Source organism: Monodelphis domestica, chromosome 7 (assembly GCF_027887165.1).
Source record: "Monodelphis domestica isolate mMonDom1 chromosome 7, mMonDom1.pri, whole genome shotgun sequence".
NCBI classification, from domain to species: Eukaryota; Metazoa; Chordata; class Mammalia; order Didelphimorphia; family Didelphidae; genus Monodelphis; species Monodelphis domestica.
This window is the reverse complement of record NC_077233.1, coordinates 214017303-214044905: the sequence shown is the minus strand read 5'-3', so window position 1 is coordinate 214044905 and position 27603 is coordinate 214017303. Positions and strand designations below refer to the sequence as shown.

At 37.4% G+C, this 27603-nt stretch overlaps 1 protein-coding gene across 1 annotated transcript in view; it reads left to right on the top strand.

The window, feature by feature from the left end:
- SDK1 (sidekick cell adhesion molecule 1) overlaps nucleotides 1-27603 on the top strand; it is a 1320044-nt gene that overhangs the window by 1167847 nt on the left and 124594 nt on the right. The window contains 1 exon segment of the mRNA XM_007498416.3: nucleotides 4610-4680. Coding sequence (XP_007498478.2) covers nucleotides 4610-4680 — 71 coding nt within the window.

Genomic DNA, 27603 nt, shown 5'->3' with positions numbered 1-27603 from the left:
CAGTAAAAGGGTTAATGCTGTAAAAGCTTCTCAACTCCTTAGCAATGTGCAGAGATTATTTTGCTGAACAAACCCAGGGCTCCCAGTAGAGCATTACACGGCAGAGGGCTGTGAGGCTCTGATAAGATTTGGCTTCCCTGTTCTTGGGTCAGAGTGAACTGTCTTTATGCTCAGCAGGCAACACGGGAAATTGAACAGTGGGCAGGAGAGAAGGAAGATGGCCCTCTAATAACAGTGGTCATTGCATATGGTGATTTTTTTAACCCCAATGATTTCACCAACACCAGTGAATAGTGGGGACTCCTAAGGTTTATGAGCTTTCTAACTGAGGCAGCTTTGGTGGGGATGAGGAATGTGTTGGGTCAGAAAGAATATCCGCATTGCTGTTTAGATATCGCCCCTCCAGACCACAGCTCCAGCTCCTGGTCATAGAATCATAGATATAAAATTTTAAAATGCTTAAAAAAACCCAACTTTATCCTTTAAAAACCTTAAAACTCCATTCCCCTTATTTTTCAGATCAGAAAAATAAGTCCAGTAGGAGTTAAATGGCAAGCTCGTGGTCACAGAACTATTGTGTATCTGAGGCATGATACCAGGACTTCCTGACTTATAATCCAGTGATCTAGCCACCACACTGTGCTGCCTCTCAGTTCTGAAAAAAGGAAATAGTGTCATATTCTCTCTTCCTCTCCAAACAAGGAAATAGCTATTCTGAGGGGTCTTTCAACTACCCACTCCTCTCCCCCAATAAGATATATGTTTTGGGTGAAGGGAGAAAGTGACACAGGGGAGAGGAGGGAAAGCACAAAAATAATTCTTTGTGGTCCCAGGAACATTGCTGATACGAATGGCCTGCTTAGTTTTATATCTGTATTTGGGACACCAGAAGCAAAGGAGAATGGAGTAATGTCCTTTCCTATTTTCTTTTTCATTTCATTTCCCTGCCCCATTCCTAAAACTAGGAAACATTCTAGTTCCTTTTTCCTCTCCAAGCTAATGCTGCAGCTGGGACTCTTGGCCATATGTCCTTAGCATGGCTCTTCTTTGAAAAATCCATAGGGCTTCCCTAATAAAGCATGGACATCATCCTGGGGGCAAGGATGGGGAATGGCTTGTGATTGCTGGATAGAGGAGGGGAGGAGACTCTCCAGGTTAGCACATTCTGTGCAGATTATAGTCTGTGAGGGTTGTCTATGATGCTGAGTTTAAGTGATTTGTCTAGGCCATATAACCACATAACTAGTAGGTATCACAGGTAGAACTCCAAGCCTTCCTCTTCCTAGGTCCACAATCAGCTCTCTATCCACTTCACTTACTGCCACTTATCCTTGCTCATGCTTATATAAGTGCTTTTGCTTGGACAAAGTGGTGGATAGATAGATAGAATTTTAAATGATCCTCACAAAACCCTGTGCCATAGGGCTATATTATCCCCCTTTTACAGATGAGGAAACAGATTCAAACAGTTTTCATAGTGGGCAACTAGAGGGCTCCATGAATTGAGAAGCAGGCCTAGAGATGGGAAGTCCTGGATTCAAATCTAGCCTGGAAACTTCCTGGCTGTGTGACCTTGGGCGAGTCACCTAACCCCCATTGCCCAGCCCTTACTGTTCTTCTGACTTGGAACTGATACACAGTATTGATTCTAAGACAGAAGGGAACAGTTTTTATTTTAAAAAATCTTTTTTTAAGTTTTAGTGATTTGCCCTGATTGTATAGCTCATAAGTATCTGAGACAGGTTTGAACTCAGTGTGTGGTCTTTTCCCTGTAAAGTGTGATTTCAAAGGGAGGCTTCAATCAAAAGTAGATACCACTTCCTCTAGCTTGCAGATACTTAAAACTCCATTGAGAGTTGAACAGAAAGGCCTTTTGTCTCACTGTTAGAAGTGAGTCCTAAACTACAAAAATACCTGGTAGGAGGAACATGTAGTCAACTTATATTCACATTAGTGCATAGCAGGTATGGCTATAAAGTAATGAGAAAGGGGATTTTTTCTTTTCAGGACTTTTATATCCTATACACACTTATCTAGGATTTTTGTCCTTCAAAGTGCTCAGCTTAGGCTAGACTCCTTTGGAATTCCTCTTGTAGCTGAGATGTTCAGAGACATTTCCAATGAAGGGAGGCACATACTCCTGTCCCATTCTCTGTGAACACACATGCTTTGACCTCCTGGCCTCCTGATAAAGGACATATGCAAGTAAATTCTGATTGCTTGTTTGGGTCTCTAGCAGATTATCATCGAAGGTGACTGAACACAGAATCAAAAGAAACTATCCCCAAGTAGGCTATAAGAATGATAGAAAGCTTCCACCTCTCTCTCTCTCTCTCTCTCTCTCTCTCTCTCTCTCTCTCTCTCTCTCTCTCTCTCTCTCTCTCTCTCTCTCTTCCCCCCTCTGTCTGTCTCTCTCCCTTTCTCCCCCTCTCTCTGTCTCTCTCTGTGTCTCTCTCTCTCTGTCTCTCTGTCTCTCTCTCTCTCTCTCTGTCTCTCTCTGTCTCTCTCTCTCTGTCTCTCTCTATCTCTGTCTGTCTCTCTCTATCTCTGTCTGTCTCTCTCTCTCTTCCCCCCTCTCTGTCTGTCTCTCTCCCTTTCTCCCCCTCTCTCTGCCTCTCTCTCCCTCCCCCCCCCCTCTCATTGGCATTTTGACTCTCAATTTCTCCTTGACTTACAATGAATGTGTTATGGGGGCGAGGGGTGGAGTGTGGATTTTTCTCATACTCAAAATGCCCTGGTTGTGGGATAGGGGAATAGAGTAGGGAATGGAAATAAATCTCTCTCATTCCTTTCCTGGAAGTCCAAGAGAAAGCTATCAGAGACCCAAAGTGATTAATAATGTCAAAAGATAAAGATAAATCCTTTTTATAGTCAACTAAGGATGGGGAGGGGGGTGTAATGTGGGGGTACCTTCTGATTGCGTGGCCAATCATTTTTGATTCAACTTTTGATTTGAGTTGTCTAATTCTTTGGAAAGGAATGGAATCAGATAGCATGTGTTAAAATGCAAGGTACAGGGTGACTCAATGGTTAGAATGATAGTCCTAGAGATAGGAAGGAACTCGTGTTCAACTCTGGCCTCAGATACTTCCTATCTGGGTGACCCTGAGCAAGTCAGTTAACCCCAAATACTTAGCCTTTACTGTTCCTCTGTCTTAGAATCAATCTTTAGTCAAGAATTAAAAAAAAAATACAAGGTAAGATATGATTTATCACTTTTTTATGTGGGAATATGATTTGGGGATTTGGTTTTAAAAGATTACTCTATTACAAAAATGAATAATATCAAAATAGGATTTGAGTGATACTATGTGTATAACCCAGTGAAATTGCTTATCAACTCCAGGAGGAGGGAGGAAGATAGCAAAAATAATGTAGCCATGGAAAAAATAAAAAATAAAATAATTCTTAAAATGCAAGATACACTAAAAGTATGATGATTCTTCTACCTTTCCTGAAACTAAAAACACTGAAGTCTATTCCTACAGTTAATACCCATAAAAAGGCTTGTGAGGAGTCAAAATATGTTATAATGGTTGTTTAATTATAATCCACATATCTGGTATTTGTGCCTCCTAGCCACTAAGAGATTATAAGAAGTTACTCAGTTACCCATGTCCTTTAGCAAGGTCAGAACACCAGTTCCTAGGAAAAGGGGCCAAAGAGTTCATCAGCCTCCATGGGAAGTGTCTCAATCTACCCCTGCAAGATTCTTTGGAACCACCTTCATAGTAAACTCGTGAACCGCATGAAAATCAATTGAATTGCTTTATGGCCAAAACCAACTTCCTTGTCTTGATCAATTATCTACTTTATCTCCCAGGGCATGCTTTGAAAAAAAATTGTTTTAGTTGTTTCTAAAAATCCAGTTCAACCTCGCAGGACAAAGGAATTGTCACGACTGCTAATCCTATTCATAAGCTCCAAAGTTGTGAGGTTTACATCTGGTAGGGACTTTTAAGTGTCAAGTTGAATCATCTTATTTTACAAATGAGAAAACTGAAAAAGAGGTTAAATGATTTGCTCTAAGTAACCCAGGAAGCCAAGAACATAGGGCCTCTCATTCCTAATATAATAGTGACTAGAATAGTGGCTAGAATGTGTTTTAGGTTCTTAAGCCATTCCCAAACATTTCTCCTAAATGTTTTCTGAGCAATAACAGCATCATTAGAAGTATGGCCTCTCAAGGGAACAGCTTTGAAAGCCATATCCCTCATTTGGCTGCATAAATTCTGTAGTGTTTGTTTTTTGGGGGGATGGGTAACACAATATTCCCTTATTCCTAGGCTTTATAATGCTCAATCTCAGTCTCAGATATTTTCCCAAGAGATATCTTTGATGGAAGGCAGAGGAAAACCAGAAGAATTTTTGGTGGGGAGGAGGTATGTTACAGAAGAAAAGTGTCATGAGAAAGGGAGGTATACCCAAGGCAATCTTCACCTACTGACAGTTTTACTAAGAGCTGGCTTTAGCCACAGTGACTTGCTACAGGCTCTACTCCTGTAGGAATGGGTTTGAGGAAGCTAGGACTGGAAGTATTTAATGAAAGGAAGATGAACTATTAAAAGAATTATTCTTCTTGTTTGCTTCCTTCCTTCTTATTCTGTAGTTCCTGGAGAACCTCCAAATTGTGTTTCAGTGACTCCTCATACCACTTCTTCTGTTCTGGTCCAGTGGCAGGTAAGGTATTCTAGCACTGTCATATTTCATAAGACAATTAACCTTCCTTCCTTCCTTCCTTCCTTCCTTCCTTCCTTCCTTCCTTCCTTCCTTCCTTCCTTCCTTCCTTCCTTCCTTCCTTCCTTCCTTCCTTCCTTCCTTCCTTCCTTCTTTCCTTCTTTCCTTGCTTCCTTCCTTCCTTCCTTCCTTCCTTCCTTCCTTCCTTCCTTCCTTCCTTCCCATCTTGTGTTTAGTAAGAACTGGTATGGTAGCCATATGTGTGGTCCCTATACTCAGGAGACTAGAACTAGTGGATCATTTGAGTTCAAATCTAAGCTTCAGTAGGATTAAAGCTGATCTTGTATCCACACTCTGTCACAAATATGGTGAGCTTCCAGGAGCAGAGTGCCTATTCTGCATAAGGAGGGGTGAACTAGTTAGAAAACCAGAACAAGTTAAAGCTTTTCTGCTCATCAGTATTGACCTCTGGTCCCTGAATAACTGCTACATTTCTATCCTGGTTGACAAAGGAAGCCCCAATCTCCTCCCACCCCACAAAAAATCCATGTGTTTATTGAGTACCTGCTAGATGTGGACCACTCTGCTATGTGCTATGGAGGAGGGAGATAAAAGTTTAGGACACAGTCCCCTACTGTGGAGCTTCATCTTCTAGATCAGAGACCCATAGTAAGTTAATCAAAATCCATCTAGTTGAAGAGATAACACAAGGACACAGAGAAACTTTAATCCAAGTCAATATATGGTAATTACCATTTGTGTAGTCTCAACAAAATACAACTTTCAAGGAGTGAGAGATAGCTTCTAATTGATAGTGATGAGGGAAATGATTCTATGGAAGAAATATCACTTGAGCTGCATCCTGAAAGATAGATATGATTTTGGTTAGGGGAGGGGCAAGAAGAATTGGCACAAACAAAAGTACAGAGATGGGAAGGGTCAAGGCATGTTAAGAGAGTGTCAAATATATGTGGTGAAGAGTTGGTGTGTAAGAGATTATCTAATACCACCTCAATTTCCAAACCCAGTGTAAGAAGCAGTGGTGAAGCCATGCATAAGAAAATACAAATCCTTTCCCTTGTCTTCCACCTGTTTCCATTTTGCATTCTGATGATTGAAGTATATTTTTGGTCTCTGCCATGCCACATTACCACATTTCACAAGATATGTGAATCAGGAAGGAATTTACAGGAACCCTACAGATAGCAATCTGGTGTTTTTATAGCACCTACCATCTAAAACTCTCCATGCTCTTAGCTGGAGTTCTTAACATCTTCTGGATCAGAGGCACCCAGCAGGTTAATCACAATCAGTTGGTTTATAATGGAACTTGATCTGTTAAATCAATGCGTTCCCAGCCCAGACTGCCATTTCAGGAGGGGCCCCAGCTTATGCACACCTCACTCCAAGCTCAATTCACTTTCTGGACTGCACCATTTTTGCTCAAACAGGGGTCTCTCCCCTCCCCTTTCCAGCTATTCTTTGTGAGTTTTCTTTCTCTGTTAGAATGTAATCTTCTTGAGGGCAAAGGCTCTGTTGTTGGTTTTTATTTTATATTCCCAGTACTTAGCAAAATGCCAGTCACATAAGTGTGCAATAAATCCTCTATGTATCTGTATCTCTCTCTCTCTCTCTCTCTCTCTCTCTCTCTCTCTCTCTCTCTCTCCCTCTTTCCCTCCTTCTCTACTTCCCACCCTCCCTCTTTTCCTCCCTCCCCCACCTCTCTGTCTCTCTCTCCCTCACCATACCTACTTGTTCTCTAGAATCCCTAGGTATTTCCATGGAATCATCTTATGAATGGAAGTTGCTGCTTTGGCCCAGGATCTCAGCATTTCAGAAAAATACTTTCCCACCAAAAAACACTGGAAATCTCCTCATTGTACTAATTATTATTAGATTATCTTCTAAAATAGTGATCTCTAAGGTTTCTTAAGGATTGTATTGATGAGTGGGCCCCAGCTCTGTCAGTCTGTTATTTCTGTATATCTGAGAAGATTCTGCAGCCCATTCTAAAGTAGTTTTCAAGTAAAGATGCTATTATGGCTGCCTTCCTCTTAGCTTTTCTTCCATGGTTCTACAAATTTATTAATTGTTATTTTCTGGACTCCATCTCCTAGTAGGGTAAGTAGAGGTTATTTGCTATGTAGAGAAGGGAAGCATCCCAAAATAGTACCTTTTTTTGCAGGATAACTTAGCAAACATTTAGCAATGCCTACTATATGCAAAGCAATTTAAATAAGATATATAAATAAGATATAAATAAGTCTCTGTCTTCACAGAATTTATAATCTAGATAGATTTTGGGGGGACTGGGTCTGTAATTTCATTGGAATAATTGGAATAAATAAACTCTATCTGTCACGGCTGAGTGGCAAATGGAACTGATAGTCTTAGAGTTGCCTGGAGCATTGAGATGTTAAGTGACTTGACCAGGGTCACAAAGCCCATAGGTGCCAGAGGAAGGACTTAAACCTAAGATTTCCTGACCCCAAAGCTAACTCATACAAGTAAATACAAAACAATCCAGAATAAATGCATTCGAAAAATGCAAAATAAAATGCTATACAAAGAGGAGAAAATCAAAAGATAATATATTGACTAGGGAAATCAGGGAAGGTTTCTTAGAGGAGATTTCATGAGTTGGGCATTAAAAAGTGAATATGTTGTTCATGAAGCAAGTGTAAAGGACAATAGACAGACAGCCCAGCTGATACATTGATAGCTACTAAATGTTAGAGAGCCTAGAGAAATGGCTCTATTTTACTGAATGAACCCTCTCTGGAAAATTTATGGAAGGATATGAACAAAGGTCACACAGGATGAAAAGGCATATGTAGTTTAAGGTCTTTGCTGTTCAAGGATTGAAGTATTAAAGCATTCAGGGATGGGTAGGGCAGCTAGGCGACCCAGTGAATGGAATACAGAGTCTTGAGTCAAGAAGACTCATCTTCATTAGTTCAATTCTAGACTCAGGCAATTGCTAGCTATGTAACCCTGGGCTAGTCACTTAACCCTCTTTGTCACAGTTTTTTCATCTATAAAAGAAGCTAGGTAGAAGGAAATGGCAAGCTACTCCAGTCTTTCTGCCAAGAAAACCCCAAATGGGGTCACAAAGAGTCAGACCTGAATGAAATGACTGAACAACAAAAAGGGACAGGCTATTTCAAGCATAGAAATTTGCATAAACAAAGGCATGGGAGATGGGAAAACACCAGGAGTATTCGGGGGGTGGGGGGGAGGGAAATGGAGGGAGAATATGAGACAAAGCTAGAAAGGTAGGGTGGCATTAGATTGTAGAGGGCCCCAAATGCCAAGAAAATATTTTAATTTTATTTCATGTCATCAAGCAAATTGTGAACTCAAAAGGAGAAGCAATTTAGGGGATCAAAGGAATAAATTAATAAATATCCTAGTCAGTAGAACTGTACATTAGATTATTATTTGTTAACCCTGTTCCCTTTGAATAATCTGCAAAATTGGGCCTTATCTATGACCCCCAGGGGATTATGACATGACTGTGTTCTCCCCTAACCTCCAGACTTGCCTCTACAACTGCCTATTAAACATTTCAAACTGGATATCCCCTAGATATTCTAAATACTTGTCTAAAACTGAACTTATTACTCTTCTCCCCACCCAAGAGCAACCCACTTCTGAACTTTCCTATTACTCTCAAAGGTACCACCATCATCCCAGTCATCCCCACTCTCAATGTTTGTGTTGTCCTCAATTTTGCACTCTTTCACCCCACATATCTAAACCATTGCCAAGTCTTGTTGATTTTTCCTTCAAAATATCTCCCATATATGCCCCCTTCCTAGCACTGCAGCCACACTGGTGCAGATACTCATTACCACACACCTGGCCTATTTCAATACATAGCCTGCTGATTTATCTCCCTGCTACAAGTCTCTTCCCCATTCCAATCCATCCTTCACTCAGCAATCACATTAATTTTCCTCCTACTTAGAACTGACCATATTACCTCTTCAATGAACTCCAGAGTCTCAAGGGGGAAAAGATAAAATATAATATGTGTAAGACAAAATAAAAATATAAATAAAAAATAAAATCTTCCCTTTTGGCATCTTCATACCCTGGCCCCCCTGCTAATTTACCAATCTTCTTACAGGGTACTCTGTTCTACATACTTTCTGGTCCAGTGACACTGTCCTCCTGGCTCTTTGTCCCTCCAGACACTCCATCTGTTGGTTCTGGTCATTTTCACTGGCTGTTTCCCATGCTTATAATGCTTTCCCCTCCTCATTGCTACCTCCTGGCTTCACTGGCTTCCTTCAAGTTCCAGCTAAAATCCTATCTTCTATGAGAAGCCTTTCCTGATGCCTCTTGAAGCTAGTGGCTGCCTTCCCTTGATTATCTCAAATTTATCCTGTCTGAAACTTGTTTGTTCATAGTTGCTACTAGTTAGCTCCCTTGTGTTTAAAAAAAAATAATAAAAAAGAAAGAAGGGAAGTGCCAGCCTCTATCACACTCTAAGCTCCTTGAGAGCAGGTACTGTCCCTTGGCTTTCTTTGTATCCCCAACATTTAGCATAGTATCTGGCCCACAGAAGTTATTTAACAAATGCTTATTTATTTTAATTTTTTTAAATCCTTACCTTCTGCCTTAGAATTTGATACTAAGTATTGGTAAGGTAAATAAGAAAGATAAGGGCGAGGCAATTGGGGTAAAGTGACTTGCTCAGGGTCATACTCCTAGGCAGTGTCTGAGGCCAGATTTGAACCCATAACTTCCCATTTCTGGACCTGGCTCTCTCTATCCACTGAGCCAAAGAAGGCCACCACAGATAGCACAGTTCATTTTTTCCCCCTATATCAGAACAGTAAGGACTTAAGGACAAAGGAATATGGGGAATGGCTGAACAAATTGTGGTATATGCTGGTGATGGAATACTATTGTGATCAAAGGAATAATAAACTGGAGGAATTCCATAGGAACTGGAACAACCTCCAGGAAGTGATGCAGAGTGAAAGGAGCAGAACCAGGAAAACGTTGTACACAGAGACTGATACACTGTGGTACAATCGATTGTAATGGACTTCTCTAGTAGCAGTAATGCAATGATCTAGGACAATTCTGAAGGACTTATGAGAAAGAACACTATCCACATCCAGAGGAAGAACTGTGGGAGCAGAAACACAGAAGAAAAACAACTGCTTGATCACATGGGTTGGTGGGGCTATGACTGGGAAAGTGAACTCTAAAAGATCACCTTAGTGCAAATATTAGTAATGAGGAAATCGGTCTTGATCGAAGGCACATGTTAAACCCAGCAGAATTGTGCATGATATATGAGTGGGGGGGGGGAGGGGAGGGAAGGAACATGAATCTTGAAACCATGGAAAATTATTCTAAATCATCTAATTAAATAAAAATTTTTAAAAAGAACAAAGGAAGAAAATAAGGGACAAAAATGAGAACTTTGTAAATCATAGCTTTTTAGCTGGAAGACACCTCAGAAATCTTCTAGTCTAACCCCTCCCAGATGTCTTATACAAACATTTTTTATTAAAAATCAAAAACAAAAATAAAAACCTTACCTTCTATCTTAGAATCAATACTAAGTAGCATTTCTAAGGCAGAAGAGCGGGAAGGGATAGGCCAGTGATGGTGAACCTTTTAGAGACCACATGCTATGCCCCTCCCAGACCAAGTGTGGGGCTCCCCACCCCTTTACCCTAGACCTGGGAGGGAGGAAGTACTTCTGTTGGGCAGCTGGGCAGAGGGGCAGGGGAAGTGAAGAATGTCCTTAGGCACATGTGGATAGGGGGAAGGGAGCAGTTCCACCCGGAGACCCTCTGCCTTTCTAGTAACAAATTGTTTGGCAACAGGTACATGTGCCCACTGAAAGGTCTCTGCATGTCCTCCAAAGCACACGTGCCATAGGTTTGACACCACAGGACTAGGTAGTTGGGGTTAAGTGACTTGCTTGAAGTCACACAGCCAGGAAGTGTCTTTTCAATTCAGATTTGAACTCAGGACCTCCCATCTCCAGGCCTGGCTTTCTATCCCCTGAGCCACCTAGCTTCCCTAACAAGTATCTTTTATACACAGATGGTTATTCCTAACTATGCAGTTAAGTTGTCCTAAACAAAAAGCAATCACATGAAGGGTAATCCCATATTCACACAGAATAAATGCCATGAGCCATACTTGACTACATGTTGAACAAACCCATGAAGTAGTGACTGATCTTGCCAGAGGAACTAGCATATGTGTCCATCATCTGTCCCCCTTTAGACCAGAATAAGGGGAATTAATTGTAAGAAGGAAAGAAACAGGAGGTGGTAAATATGATGAATTATAGAAACAAATGCTTGTCAACTGACTGGCAATTCATGTATAATTAAAAATAAAAGTAATTTACTAAACTAGAGCGAAAAGAGCAAAGAAAATATGCTTAAATATAGATCTACATTCAAAATGGAATACTTCAAGTAAACTTCTTAGTAACTTATTTTAAAATGCAAGCACAGTCTACAATGTAAATGATGCTGACCCATTTAAAGATGGCCTCTCTAGTAACCTGATGATTTTAAGTCTTATTAGAGCCAGCTCTATTTAAAATCTCAGATTTTAAAAATACATTATAAACAGTAGCACCACTATATTCAAGCTGAGTATATCCACATAATAGCTATTAATATTTACAAATTGATCATAACATTTAATCCAACTGTTCTTTAGCTTCTGATAGATCATACAAACTGTCACTCACACAGTCTTTTCCCCACAAACCAAAGGAGATTTCTCTGAGTATCCTTTGTCTGTTCTTTGGCTAAAGAGAAAATCTTGATCTTTCCATCGGCAGTGTCCTTGCAAAAGGAAAAGTCATCCTATCTTGCCATTAGAAATTTTCTTCAAAAAAGCATTATATTTGCTTGGGTGAGGGAAAGGTATCTAGGCCTTTAATAGCATTTCTTCAAAAGTCCAAAAGAAAAAGGAATTAAAATATATAGGAATATGAAGTAAAAACTAGTAAAATAACATAGAATATACATATCATATGTATATGTGTAATATAAAATTATACACAATATACATATGATATATGGAATATATAGTACTTTATATAATAGCTTATATACCACATGTTATCTCATCTTGGATTATCTCATTTCATATTATTGGTTCAGAGTATATTCTGAGGTACATTACTATTTTTTAATCAATTTGTAAATATTTATAGCTATTGTGATGATATTCTCACATTGAATATATTATATAATGTACTAAAATGTAGGCAGGTAAGTGGCACAGTGGGTAGACAATTGAGCTTGGAGTCAAGAAGACTCATCTTCCAGAGTTCAAAGCCAGCCTTGAAAACATATCAGCTGTGTGACCCAGGGCAAGTCATTTAACCCTGTTTTCCTCAGTTTCTCATTGTAAAATCAACTGAAAAAGGAAAGGGGAGCCCATTCTAGTATCTTTGCCAAGAAAATACCAAATGGGGTTATGAAGAGTGAAGCACAACTAAAACTGAATTACTATAATAACATATGCCAGAAACCAAAGATTCGTCAAGACAAGACTTCAATTTTATAGTAGTGCCTTAAACAGTGCCCCTAGATAAATTAATTCCTCATCATGTATCTATAGTGAGCCCCAGTGATAAAGCACCTTTCCCTCCACTTCTGGCATCTCTGCTTCCCCCACCCCCAATTACTCATTCTTTTTTTTCCTAGCTAACTGCCAAAAGCCACCCTAATTTGATTAAATACCTCAGTGAATCTATGATCACAGTGATGTGTGCAACAGATCACAGCCCATCCTTGCTTTCTTTTCCTAGTCAATTCTTGTCTGTGTCTTCCTGTAAGTCTTTTAAAGTCGAGAATCCTAACTTATTTGAAGCCTTTCTTTAGATACTTTAATGGTTCAGAAATACCAATGAGATCTGGATTCTCCATCTACTATTCCTATCTCTTGCTACCTGGCTGTCCTGCCTCCTTTTCTAAACATACTGTTTAGACAATATCTTTTATGCCATTTCTTATGGCCACTATGCCCTTTGGTTCAGCTGCAGTCCTAATTCTTTGGATGTTGTAGTGTTCCATGATTTGCAGCCATAAAAAAATCATCAGATATTTGGATAAAATTTTTTATGCTTTAGGATCAATGAAAATGCTATTCCCTTTTCTAAATCAGTCAACTAATAGACATTTATTAAATCCCTACTATTAAATGCCTAGAATTGTGCAAGGGCCTAAAAAAATAAAAGAGAAACTGTTGCTGCTCTCCAAGAGCTTAGACCCTCTGGAAGAGATGACAGATACATATGTAAGCATACTGTACTTATTAAAACATAGCAAAACTTATAGAAAATAAATACAATATAAATGTAGTATAGTTAGAGTGTAAGGCCAATATAACCTTTTCAGTTCTGGGTCTGGGTAATTGTCTATAGAACTGACCAAGATGTGTGTGTGTGTGTGTGTGTGTGTGTGTGAATTCATTGGATACTCCATCCAACTTTGTATTACAGTCTGGATGTTACGCATTTTTCATCCATTTGTTTATGAGTTTATTTTTTTACCTGTGTGCAAAGTTAGGCCAACCTCTTTAAAGTTGTCATAGAACTTTTTGAGGAGGTTGTGGAGTATTTGATGATTAAATTATTGGTCATATTATCAGCAAATAAGAGAATTTGGAAGATTTCTTCATTCATAGAGAATCTCTCTTCTATTTGGATTCTGCTTAGAACATCCTCCATAACAGAGAACTATTTAGCAAGCCTACCTATCCCTGTTTGATGTTCATAGTTAGTTTAACTGAACAATGGTTTCATCTATAATGAAATATTATATGATCCAATCTTCTGAAGATAATAGGCAATGTAGAAGAGTGAAATGAATCCCAGACTAAGAAAAAGAAAAAAAAAATCAGAGCTCTAGTCTCAGTTCTGTCATTAATAAGCCATGTGGCCTTATACAACTTGTTTAACTTCTCTGAAACTTAGTTACCACATCTGTAAAATAAGAGAATTGAATTTGCTCATCTCTGAAGTTTCTTCCAGTTCTAATATTTCAAGATTCTCAGGGAAAAATCCTTTAGGAGCCAAAGAAACAAATATCAAATGATGAGATTTTAGGAACATGACAGATTATAAGAAGGCTTCAAATTATACTATAAATTCAATTAAACAAATATTATTAATTGCCAGCTATGATATTTACTGGAGACAAAAATACTTAAATAGAAACAAAAGACCTTGTTCTTTACGAGCTTGCAACTAAATATGAGCAAAAAAAATACCCAAATAACTATAAGTTCAAATATGATTAATTTCTCTCATAAGATATCAGAGAACCTGGGTAAATTTGAAGAGGAAGTGATCACTTCAACTTAGAGAGACTATGGGATGCTTCTTGGAGGAAGCATCTGAGCTTGGTTTTCAGATAAAATAGCAAAATGACTGGAATGATTTGCTATTTCTTTCTTTGGCTCATTTTGTAGATGAGAAAACCAAGGCAAACAAGATTAAGTGATTTGCCCAAAGTTATAGAGCTACTTATTGTCTGAGACTTGTGACAAGGAAATCACTTTAAAAGACTGATATATATTAATTTAAGGTTGCCAAGGAATTCAGCTATGTAATTCCTAAATGAAAACTCAACTCAGCAGTCAACCTTTTATGGAGTTTTTAATTACAAACAGGAGGAAGAAAGGTATGAGAGAGAGAGAGAGAGAGAGAGAGAGAGAGAGAGAGAGAGAGAGAGAGAGAGAGAGAGAGAGAGAAAGGGGAGAGAAGGGAATAGGGCTTAAATACCCCCTCTGTTTAGGCTGGGCCAAAAGGCCCAAGTCCTTAGATAGCTGAGGCAAAGAAAAGAGATCAGTCCCTATCACTCACGTGACCAAAATGGAGAAACAGTCTCAGGGGCCTCCACCTCCAGCCTCCTTCAGAGCAAGCCCTCCTCTCAGAGCAACCTCCTCAGAGCAAAACCTCCTCGAACTCCCCCAGTCCTCAGACCCTGCTATCTTTAAGGAAACCATCTAAGTTCCCTCCCCTCAGTTCTCACATCTACCAATCACTGTCCATGTCTTCCCTGTGCCAATGGTGGCTCTAGCTTAACCCAGGACCGCCCAGAGGTCTGCCCCTTTGCACATGTCTGTTGAAGGTCATATTCTCAAATAATTAAATCTTGATCCCTGCTGCAGCCCTTCCTAAATCCTTTTACTCTGAGTAGGGTGGAGATTGTATTTTCCAAGACCTGGTTCTGTCATTCCAAGTATCTCTATTGTATCAATTCTAAAATCAATCATGACTCAAAGAACTTCCTGTTCTATGCTTAAGCATAGGTCAAAGCCCTTTCCATTGTTTAGCAAAAGGTTTCTGTCCTAAAGTAGTCTTAGGTAGGGAGGAGAAGGACCCTCCCATGCCAAGGGTTTTCACATTCCAATAGAGTTCTTACTATCAGTAGGAAATTTTTTCCAATATGAGATTTCCCAATGGGGAAATTTCCAACATTCATAAGTCTAAGAAATTTTAAGGTTTACAGATTGAATTTGAATTCATGAAGATGAGTCTTCCTAGCTAAAGACTGGGCTCTATCCATTGTACAACCCACTTTGGCCAGGTCTGATTTAAATCAAAGATATTTTTTATATTTCCCCTTTGCAGTTTGCACTCCTTGCTTCTTGTTCTGCCTCAAAGGGCAATCAATCAGTACACATTTATTAAGTGACTACTAGACGCTAGGTGCTGGGGATACAAAGACAAAAACAAAATTTTCCCATTCCTTATTGTGTTTACATTCTATTATATGTATATATAAGTATATGCGGAGTAAGTACATGATATTTTATGGAGGGAGGGCACTAGCAGTTAGTAATCAAGGACATCCTCATGTAAGAGGTGATGTTTGAGCTGAATCTTGAAGGAAAGAGATTCTGTGAAGTAGAGATCAGAAGGGATTACATCAGGAAGAATCAAGGCAGGAAAGGCAGAAAGATGAGATATGTACTATTAATATGAAAGGAACAGGAAGAAGATCAGTTTGGGCTTTAGAATGTGTGAAGAAGAGTAATGCATACTAAGACTGAAAAAGATTAGAGCTAGTTTGTGAAGAGCTTTAAAGGCAAAAGAGCTTGTACATTCTTCAAAAGGTAATAGGGAGCCTCTGTTGTTTATTGAGTAGGGAATGATCTTATCAGATCATTGCTTCATGAAAATCACTCTGACAACTGTTTAAAGGATATGTTCAAAAGATGAGTGACCTGAGGCAGAGAAACCTTTTAGAAATCTATTGCTATAATCCAGATAATAGATTATGAAGGGCTAAACTAAGGTGCCATCTATGTCATTCTTAAAATGTGGTACTCATTCATCAGTTGTGGAAACGGCTGAGCAAACTTTTATTTTACAATAATGAAATAATATTTTATGTTAAGAAATTCTAAACATGACAGATTCAGAGATCCATGGGGAAAATTTTTATGAATTGATTCAGAGTGAAGTAAACAGATCCAGAGGAGCTATACTGAATATCCCAAAAGTTTTAGTGTAATAATAATACCAAGCATTTTTGTTGCTTTAATATTGTAAAGCATTTCACAGATATCATCTTCTTTTTTCTCACAATGACCTTGGGAGGTGAGTGATACTATTATTCACACTTTACAGATGAGGAAACTAAGGCATGAAGATATTATATGACTTGCTTGAGTCAAACATCTAGTAAATGCCCAAGACTGGATTTGGACTCAGGTCTAATTTACTTCAGATTCAGTGTTCTCTCTACTGCACCACCTACCTCCCTATTTTAAGTAAATAGTTTTAATCTTTACTTACTTACATGTACCAAGACTTTTGGATACCTTGTATATGCAATGACTACAAGAGTGTAAATAAAAAGAATACTAAAAGTGACCCTCTCTAATAATAATAACCTATCTTGATCTTGGAGAATTGATAATGAACCACATATCTCTTTCATATCTTTTTCCTCTCAGCAAAGAGGGATGACTGCTACAAGAGCAGAATGTTACCTACTTTTTTAGATATGACTACTATATCAATTGATTATGCTTTACTATTTGTTGTTGTGACAAAGGGAGGTTATATTCTGGTAATAGGGATGGAATGTCTGTAATTTAAAAACAAAGGCCATCAATAAATCTTATTTTAATTAAAAAAATTAATAGAGTTCTTGGAACTGAACACAGTTCTCCATAAGGAACTTAATCTGGGAAAAATGTAGTGGATTATTTTCTCCTTCATTCTAAACATTAGGCTCCCTTAATGTAGTCTATAATATATTGCATTAGCCTTATTGGCTTCAGTGTCACACTAATGACTCATATTGAGTTTGGAGTCCACTAAAATTACAGATCTTTTCTTCATGAACTGACCATACCCTGATCCTGTACTTATGAAGTTGATTTTTTTAACCTAATCATAGAAATTTACATTTATGCTTGTTGTCATGTATTTTTTCTAATTTAATAAAAGCCCATTGTTCTGGAATGTCAAGATAATTTCAGTTCTTGATATTGTCATCTATTATGTAAACTATCACTCCTAATTTTGTGTTATATACAGATTTGAAAAGAATACATTCTTTGGTTCCATCCAAGCCATTGATTAAACTTTTGAATAGCAAAGAACCAAGGACAGCTCCCAAGGACAAAACCCTCTAAAGGCCTCTCTCAAAATGATACAAATTCTTTTGTGGCTATTTTTAGGGATCTGATCATTCAAGGAGTGTGCAAGGCACTCTACAGTGCATCTGCTTATATAATATTGTAGTCTATCTAAAATCTATCTTTTTTCATAAGACTAGAATAATTTTATTAAAGGTTTTACTGAATTCTGAGTGCATGAGGTATGTAGCATTCGCTTGGTCTAACAAATCTACTCACCCTGAGTGAAAAGTAATGAGGTTAGTCTAGCATGACCTGTTTTTGATAAAGTCTTGCTGGTTTTTAGTGATCAGTGCCTCATCCTCTTAATAATGAGTTCCAAAATTTTGCCAGGAAAAAAAAAAATCAAGCTCACTGGTTTATAATTTGCATATTCTACCCTTTTCTGTTGTTGGTTTTTTTTTTTGAAAGTTGGTAAACATCTGCTGTTCTCTGATCCTATGGAACCTTTCCCATTTTTAAAGATCTCTTAAAGTTCAATGACAATGGGTTAGTAATATCACTTTCCACTTCTGTTAGTACCCTAATATTTAGTTTGTCTGAGATTGGTACTATAAACTCATTGAACACAGCTTGATGCTGTCTTTCCATCTCTTCATTTTTCTTGTGTTTCTACTGCCAGCTAAGCAGTTTGGTTTTATTCTTCCATGTTCAAATATCTTTCTCCAAGGAAAAGTAAACAGGAACAAAGTAAGAGTGGAGTAGTTCATTTGTCAATGAATTCCACATCAAGCAGCTGCTTCTTTTCCTCCTCACTGGACTAATTTCTGCTTGTGTCTTCAGAATTTCATTCTTGTTCCCATCCTTCTTAAGCCAACTTCCCCTACAGAATATTGGACCACTGGCTCTTACCTATCCTTTCTCTGAACTAAATGAAGTTTTTTCCCCAAAAAATCTTGGATAAATCTTGGGTCAGACTATTCCTAATTTTCCTTTTTGTAGTCATAAATTCTATAATGGAGTGACATTCATTTAACTTTAAAATTCCTATTATTTCTACCTTTTCATCCAGTTACTTCTTTTAAGCCAATTGGTTCCAGAAGAACAGTTCTCCTTGCCACCTACCAAAGGATGAAATTATTCAGGCAAGTCACAAATTTATCAGCACTCTGCTGTTGGCAGAGAACTCCAGCAGGTGTCCATGTAGTTGAAGTCTCTCATCACTACAGTTTCAAGCCTTTGTGGCAGACTTGGAATCTATTTCCCAAGCTCCTGAGTTTTTGTTTATATCCAAGTGTTCTATAGTATGCCCCTAAGACAATGTTACTTCTGTTTCTCCTTCCATTGATCCTCATCCAAATGGTATCTATCATGCTCCTCCCACCTTGGGTTCATGAATTTCCTCATATGAGTATATGTATATATATATATACATATATATATATGTATATAATATACAATGCTACTCATCTACTCTTTCATTTATTCCTTATGACTTATATCCTTCTAGACCCATTTTCTAGTTGTGAAGCCCTCCATGCCAAATTGCAATGATATCTATGAAGTAAAATTTGTTAGTGTATATTGAGATCTCTAGTTAATTCAATTTGTTACCTATACTTTGAACAATTATATCTGGCAATCTGAGACCTTTACTGACTCTCTTCTTTGCTACCATCTGCCATGGATTACTGATCTTTTCTTCTGTTAACCTATATTCAGATCAAGATCTCAGGTTTGAATATATTGAGTTTGTGCTTTTAGCAAGACATCCAGATAGAGTTGTCCATCAGGCAGTTGAAAATGGAAAACTGAAACTCTGGGGATAGACTAGAGTTGAATACATAAATCATTTGCAGTTTGATAGAGTCATTTTTATAGAGGGGAGGAGACAGAACCCAGGTTACAAGGAGTTGAAGAATGAATAGTTGAGGAGGAAATGGAGATAATGAAATAGCTATCTACTCACAGAGCTGACCCTGCATGAAATTAAGCATGAGGTAGAGTCTTTCTTGTACTTCATCAAAATATATTATTGAAAGTATCAGAAGACTTTGTTATGATGCTGTTTCACTTAAAGGCCTAGGACTCCTCAGAACCAGGAGAACATTGTACACAGAGACTAATACACTGTGGTATAATCGAACGTAATGGACTTCTCCATTAGGGGCGGTGTAATGTCCCCGAACAACTTTCAGGGATCCAGGAGAAAAAAAAAACACCATTCATAAGCAAAGGATAAACTATGGGAGTGGAAACACCGAGAAAAAGCAACTGCCTGAATACAGAGGTTGAGGGGACATGACAGAGGATAGACTTTAAATGAACACTCTAATGCAAATACTATCAACAAAGCAATGGGTTCAAATCAAGAAAACATCTAATGCCCAGTGGACTTACGCGTCGGCTATGGGGGGTGGGGGGGAGGAAAAGAAAATGATCTATGTCTTTAACGAATAATGCTTGGAAATGATCAAATAAAATATATTTAAAAAAAAAAAAAAAAAGGCCTAGGACTCCTCCACCCCTCAAGGATAACCTTGTAGTGAGATACTAGTACATTATCAGATGTGAAACTATATATTATCTTTCTTGTATGCTAATTATGGCTATTTATTTATGTAAGAAAGAAATTGAGATTAACTATAAAAATTCATCCTAAATGATAAATGTAAATTCATTCATCTTTCATAGAAATTACCTCACTAGGTTTCATAACTTTTCTTGGTTTGTATTTAGTCCCTGGACCATAGGCTGACTTTCTCTGTACTTTCTAATAGATACCATTTATCTTCCTGCTTCTGTACTCATGGTGCACTCTTGCCTAGAATGCCTGCCTCATTCTTTTTCACTGGCCTAAACCTGCCAAAGTCCAGTTTAAATCTCAAATCTTCCATGAAGTTTTCTCTTATAGCTTTCATCAACCAACCACTTCCTGTTCTGAATTGCTCTGATCGATAATTTAATACTTATACTGCCTTATAAGGCTAATTGTCTTTGTTTTAGATCGTGTTTTCCCAATCACAGTATAAGTATTTTGAAGGCCAGTACTGCACCTTATTCCTTTCTTTATCTTCAGCATTTAGCACACTGTGCCATATACAATATGGTACAAAATTACCAAGAGGGGGGAAGTGGATGAAGAGGAAGAGGAGAAAGAAGAGAATTAGGTAAACGAAACAAGAAAGGGTAGTAAGGTTTTTAAGTGAAACAAAGACAACCATTTGCCACCTTGCAGGATGTCAAAAGACATCTAGTCTAACTCTGATCTACATTTACTCTTATAGATACTTAGACTTCCGTTATAGTCATCTAAAGAAGAAAAGCTACCAAATTATTTCTTGGTTTTTAGTACTAAGGAGAGGGACTTCCACTCACTTGCTACTTTTATTTAAAAACAACAGCAATCAGACAAGCTTTTAACCTCTGTATAATAAAAGCAGTCATCTCAAATATGAGCTCTATCAGTTGGCTCCAGAATGAATATCCATTCATTAAATGTAATTGAATATTCTACAGCATGATGACTGACAGAAAAACACAGGAGAACACATTTTGATTGTTCAAAATTCAAAGTAACTCCATACCATATTCAGCAAATGCTTAATTATCTTTACTAATTAAAATATAATTTAAAGGATATGAAATCATATCACATATCATAATCACTACAAAATCACATTTAGATTTTTAAAGATATTTTTATTAACTTGTGTTTGGGAATATCCATGCCACTGCTTCAATCTATTAGCATAGACCATTGACAAATTCATAGAATTATAGCAGGAAAAATTGTAAAGATCATTAAGGCCAACTTCTAAAGGAGAAACTTGAAGTTTCTGAAGTTATTTAGTTTGACCAAGGTCACAATTTGGAAGAGATTAGACATGGAATACCAGTCTCCTGAATCCTAGACTCTTTTCATAGTGCCATGCTCCCTTGTATGTACCTTTCTTTAAAAATATAAAAAACTTATACTCATTTATATAAACATTTTAATAATTATTAGTCATTTGACAACTGGAAAATGGGTTTAAGTAACTTATCCAAGGATACATTACAGTCATTAGTTAGGCCAAATTAAGAAACCCAGACTATCTCATTCCCATTTCTAAGCACTCTTTTCTCAACTATATTAAGGATTCAAATACCTTTCCTTAAAGTTCCTATCCTAAGACCACTGTGGTAAAGGAGAAGAGATTACTTGCTCTCTCCCAAAAAATGGGGATCTGCATTCCAATTCTTCCATTTACTATTTCTCTGATCTCTTGCAAGTATTTTAATTTTCCTGAACCTCAATTTCCCTATCTGTAAAAATTAATTGCTCTTCTTCCTTCTTCATACAATTATTGTAAAGACCAAATGAGATAATATATGGGAAAGGTCTTTGCATTCAGAAATGTTATGCAGATATGAACTATTATTATTATTAGCATCAGTAATGATTATGAATGCTGGTGTTTTTCATAGACTCATAGAATTCAGAATTAGAAGGGACTCTAGTGATTCTCAGTTCTACTTCTATCCAAATCATGAAACCTGTATAGAACATTGCTGACAACTGGTCATCTGTTCTATTCTTGAGAATCCCCACTATTGGGGCACTCAACTACCCCTTGAGACCACCCATTCCATTTTTTGATTCTCTGGTTTTTAGACAATTTTTCCTTACTTCCAATAAAATCTATTTTCCTCTAAATTCTACCCATTTTTCTTCAATCTTTTTTCTAAAGCCAGACAGAATAGGGTACATTCCTTTTCTACATGACAACTCTTCAAACACTTAAAGACAGCTATCGTATCCCATTAATATTTTCTTTTCCAGGTTAACTGTTTTCTATTCTTTCCAGTAGAAATAGAAGTAACTCTTGAGTCAGGGGACCTAGGTGTAAACTTACCCCTAATGTTTATTCTCTGTTTGACCTTAGACAGGTCACTTAATTTCCCAGGGATTCAGTTTCTCCATAGATTGCACCTGAAGTCCTTTACATAATGTTGGAACTGTAATGTCATGAAGCAATCCTATTATAATATAGTTATAATACTCTTCACCTTCTGGTCATCTTCCCTTACACATGCCCCAGCTTATTAATATCCCTTCTATAATTTGGTACCTAAAACAAGATGCAATAATTCAGATGGCATGTGACCAGAGTACCTTGGGACTATCACCTTCTCAACCTTAAAATATGCTTTTTACTGCAACCTAAAATCAAATTAGCTTTTATAACTGCCACTTCATATGCTGAATCATATAGAATTTACACTCCACCTAGATCTTCAGATTTTTTTTCACAGAACTACCTCTTATCCATGTCTCCCCAATTCTATACTTGTCCAGTTGATTTTTCTTAACCTGAGTTCAAAATTTTATATTTATCCCTTCATTGTGTTATCTTCAACCAACTGTCCAAATATATAATGGCATTTTTGATTATTAATTCTAGCATCCAAATTGCTAGTAACCATCCTAGTTTTGTGTCATGCAAAAATCTGATAAGTGCATCCTCTATATTTTCATCTAAGTTAATGACAAAAATTAGAGCAGAATAAAACCAATGGCAAATTCTGGGAACATCTTACTCAAGACCACCTGCTCCTTCCAGAGCTATAGTATCTGGTCACTCAACCAGTTCCAAAGCCAGCCAACTACATCATCACCTAGCTAACATCTCTCCTCTCTGTTCACAAGGACATGGCAAGGGATTTTGTAAATTGCATAAAATGCCATGCTGTAATAGAGGTGTTTTAGCATTCTGTTTATCTCACAGTTTAGTAAATGTGTCAGAAAAGAAAATGAGGAGTGAAAGAGGTGACTCAGTTGGTTGAGATCCAGGCCTAGTGATGGGTGGTCTTGGCTTCAAATCTAGCCTCAGATACCTCCTGGCCAAGTGACCCTGGGCAAGTTACTTAACCCCAATTGCCTAGCCCTTACTGTAAGGATTTTTTAAAAAGAAAAGAAAAAAATGAGTTTAGCCTGGTTTAACCTCAATTTTGATGAACCCATACTCGTTTCTCATGATCCCTGTTCTCTTCTATGTGTTCACAAGCTACCCCTTTAATAATGTAATTAGTGATTGCCTTTCCAATGAAGGGAAAGGAGAAGTAAAGAGAAAGAAAATTTGGAACTCAACATCTTTAAAAACAAATGTAAAATTATTTTTAGCATGTAACTAGGAAAAAATAAAAATAATAATGGAATTGAGAATTTTTCCAGCCTATAGTTTTTTTAAATATATTTTATTTGATCATTTCCAAGCATTATTCGTTAAAGACATAGATCATTTTCTTTTCCTCCCCCCCACCCCCCATAGCCGACGCGTAAATCCACTGGGCATTAGATGTTTTCTTGATTTGAACCCATTGCTTTGTTGATAGTATTTGCATTAGAGTGCTCATTTAGAGTCTCTCCTCTGTCATGTCCCCTTAACCTCTGTATTCAGGCAGTTGCTTTTCCTCGGTGTTTCCACTCCCATAGTTTATCCTTTGCTTATGAATGGTGTTTTTTTTCTCCTGGATCCCTGCAAATTGTTCAGGGACATTACACCACCATTTATGGAGAAGTCCATTACGTTCAATTATACCACAGTGTATTAGTCTCTGTGTACAATGTTCTCCTGGTTCTGCTCCTCTCGCTCTGCATCACTTCCTGGAGGTTGTTCCAGTCTCCATGGAACTCCTCCACTTTATTATTCCTTTTAGCACAATAGTATTCTATCACCAACATATACCACAGTTTGTTCAGCCATTCCCCAATTGATGGGCATCCCCTCATTTTCCAGTTTTTGGCCACCACAAAGAATGCAGCTATGAATAATTTTGTACAAGTCTTTGTGTCCATTATCTCTTTGGGGTACAGACCCAGCAGTGCTATGGCTGGGTCAAAGGGTAGATATTCTTTTGTCGCCCTTTGGGCATAGTTCCAAATTGCCCTCCAGAATGGTTGGATCAGTTCACAACTCCACCAGCAATGAATTAATGTCCCTACTTTGCCACATCCCCTCCAGCATTCATTACTTTCCTTTGCTGTTATGTTAGCCAATCTGCTAGGTGTGAGGTGATACCTCAGAGTTGTTTTGATTTGCATCTCTCTGATCATAAGAGATTTAGAACACTTCTTCATGTGCTTGTTAATAGTTTTGATTTCTTTATCTGAGAACTGCCTATCCATGTCCCTTGCCCATTTATCAATTGGAGAATGGCTTGATTTTTTGTACAATTGATTTAGCTCTTTATAAATATGAGTAATTAAACCTTTGTCAGAGGTTTCTATGAAGATTTTTTCCCAGTTTGTTGTTTCCCTTCTGATTTTAGTTACATTGGTTTTGTTTGTACAAAAGCTTTTTAGTTTGATGTAGTCAAAATTATTTATTTTACATTTTGTGATTCTTTCTATATCTTGCTTGGTTTTAAAGCCTTTCTCCCCTCCCAAAGGTCTGACATGTATACTATTCTGTGTTTACCCAATTTACTTATGGTTTCCTTCTTTATGTTTAAGTCACTCACCCATTTTGAATTTATCTTGGTGTAGGGTGTGAGGTGTTGATCTATTCCTAGTCTCTCCCACACTGTCTTCCAATTTTCCCAACAGTTTTTATCGAATAATGGATTTTTGTCCCAAAAGCTGGGATCTTTGGGTTTATCGTATACTGTCTTGCTGAGGTCGCTTTCCCCCAGTCTATTCCACTGATCTTCCTTTCTGTTTCTTAGCCAGTACCAAATTGTTTTGATGACTGCTGCTTTGTAATATAGTTTCAGATCTGGGACTGCAAAGCAACCTTCCTTTGTGTTTTTTTTTTCATTATTTCCATGGATATCCTTGATCTTTTGTTCTTCCAAATGAACTTTGTTATGGTTTTTTCTAAATCAGTGAAGAAGTATTTTGGTAGTTCAATGGGTATGGCACTAAATAGATAAATAAGTTTGGGTAGGATGGTCATTTTTATTATATTGGCTCGTCCTATCCATGAGCAGTTAATGTTTTTCCATTTGCTCAAGTCTAGTTTTAGTTGTGTGGCGAGTGTTTTGTAGTTGTGTTCATATAGTTCCTGTGTTTGTCTTGGGAGGTAGATTCCTAGGTATTTTATTTTGTCTAAGGTGATTTTGAATGGGATTTCTCTTTCTAGTTCTTGCTGCTGAGCTGTGTTGGAGATATATAGAAAAGCTGATGATTTATGTGGGTTTATTTTGTATCCTGCAACTTTGCTAAAGTTGTTGATTATTTCAATTAGCTTTTTGGTTGAATCTCTAGGATTCTTTAAGTAGACCATCATGTCATCCGCAAAGAGTGATAACTTGGTCTCCTCCTTGCCTATTTTGATGCCTTCAATTCCTTTATCTTCTCTAATTGCTACTGCTAGTGTTTCTAGTACAATGTCAAATAGTAGAGGTGATAATGGGCATCCTTGTTTCACTCCTGATCTTATTGGGAATGCATCTAGTTTATCCCCATTGCAGATGATATTAGCTGATGGTTTTAGATATATACTATTTATTATTTTTAGGAATGATCCTTCTATTCCTATGCTTTCTAGTGTTTTTAATAGGAATGGGTGTTGTATTTTATCAAAGGCTTTTTCTGCATCTATTGAGATAATCATGTGGTTCTTGCTAGTTTGCTTGTTGATGTGGTCAATTATGTGGATGGTTTTCCTAATGTTGAACCAGCCCTGCATCCCTGGTATGAATCCTACTTGATCATGGTGAATGATCCTTCTGATCACTTGCTGGAGTCTTTTTGCTAGTATCCTATTTAAGATTTTTGCATCTATATTCATTAGGGAGATTGGCCTATAGTTTTCTTTCTCTGTTTTTGACCTGCCTGGTTTTGGAATCAGTACCATGTTTGTGTCGTAAAAGGAGTTTGGTAGAACTCCCTCTTTGCTTATTATGTCAAATAGTTTGTATAGTATTGGGATTAACTGTTCTCTGAATGTTTGATAGAATTCACTGGTGAATCCATCAGGCCCTGGGGATTTTTTCTTAGGAAGTTCTTTGATGGCTTGGTGGGTTTCATTTTCTGATATGGGATTATTTAAGAATTCTATTTCCTCTTCTGTTAGTCTAGGCAGTTTGTATTTTTGTATATATTCATCCATTTCTCCTAAATTGGTGTATTTATTGCCATATAATTGGGCAAAATAATTTCTAATGATTGCCTTAATTTCCTCTTCATCGGAGGTGCTGTCCCCCTTTTCATCTTTAATACTGATAATTTGCTTTTCTTCCTTCCTTTTTTTAATTAGATTGACCAATACCTTGTCTATTTTGTTTGTTTTTTCAAAGTACCAGCTTCTTGTCTTATTTATTAAATCAATAGTTCTATCACTTTCGATTTTATTAATTTCTCCCTTAATTTTTAGGATTTCTAGTTTGGTTTTCTGCTGGGGGGTTTTAATTTGATCGCTTTCCAGTTTTTTCATTTGCATTTCCAATTGATTGATCTCTGCTCTCCCTTGTTTGTTAATATAAGCATTCAGGGATATGAATTTACCTCTGATTACCGTTTTGGCTGCATCCCAAAAGGTTTGAAAGGATGTTTTGCCATTGTCATTTTCCTCGATGAAATTATTAATTGTTTCTATGATTTCTTCTTTAACTAAACGGTTTTGGAGTATCATATTGTTTAACTTCCATTTGGTTTTAGATTTGGTTTTCCATGTACCATTACTAATCATTATTTTTATTGCCTTGTGATCTGAGAAGGCTGCATTCATTATTTCTGCTTTTCTGCATTTGTGTGCTATGTTTCTGTGACCTAATGTATGGTCAATTTTTGTGAATGTGCCATGTGGTGCTGAGAAGGTGTATTCCTTTTTATCCCTATTTATTTTTCTCCATATGTCTATTAATTCTAATTTTTCTAAGATTTCATTCACTTCTTTTACCTCTTTCTTATTTATTTTTTGATTTGATTTATCTAAATTTGATAATGGTTGGTTTAAGTCTCCCACTAGTATGGTTTTATTGTCTATTTCTTCTTTCAATTCTCCTAGCTTCTCCATTAGAAATTTGGGTGCTATATTATTTGGTGCATACATGTTGATTAATGATATTTCCTCATTGTCTAGAGTCCCTTTTAACAAAATATAATTACCTTCCCTATCCCTTTTGATCAGGTCTATTTTTGCATTGGCTTTATCAGATATCATGATTACCACTCCTGCCTTCTTTCTATCAGTTGAAGCCCAGAAGGTCTTACTCCATCCTTTAATTCTGACCTTGTGGGTGTCAACCCGCCTCATGTGTGTTTCTTGAAGACAACATATGGTAGGGTTTTGGATTCTAATCCATTCTGCTATTCGTCTACGTTTTATGGGTGAGTTC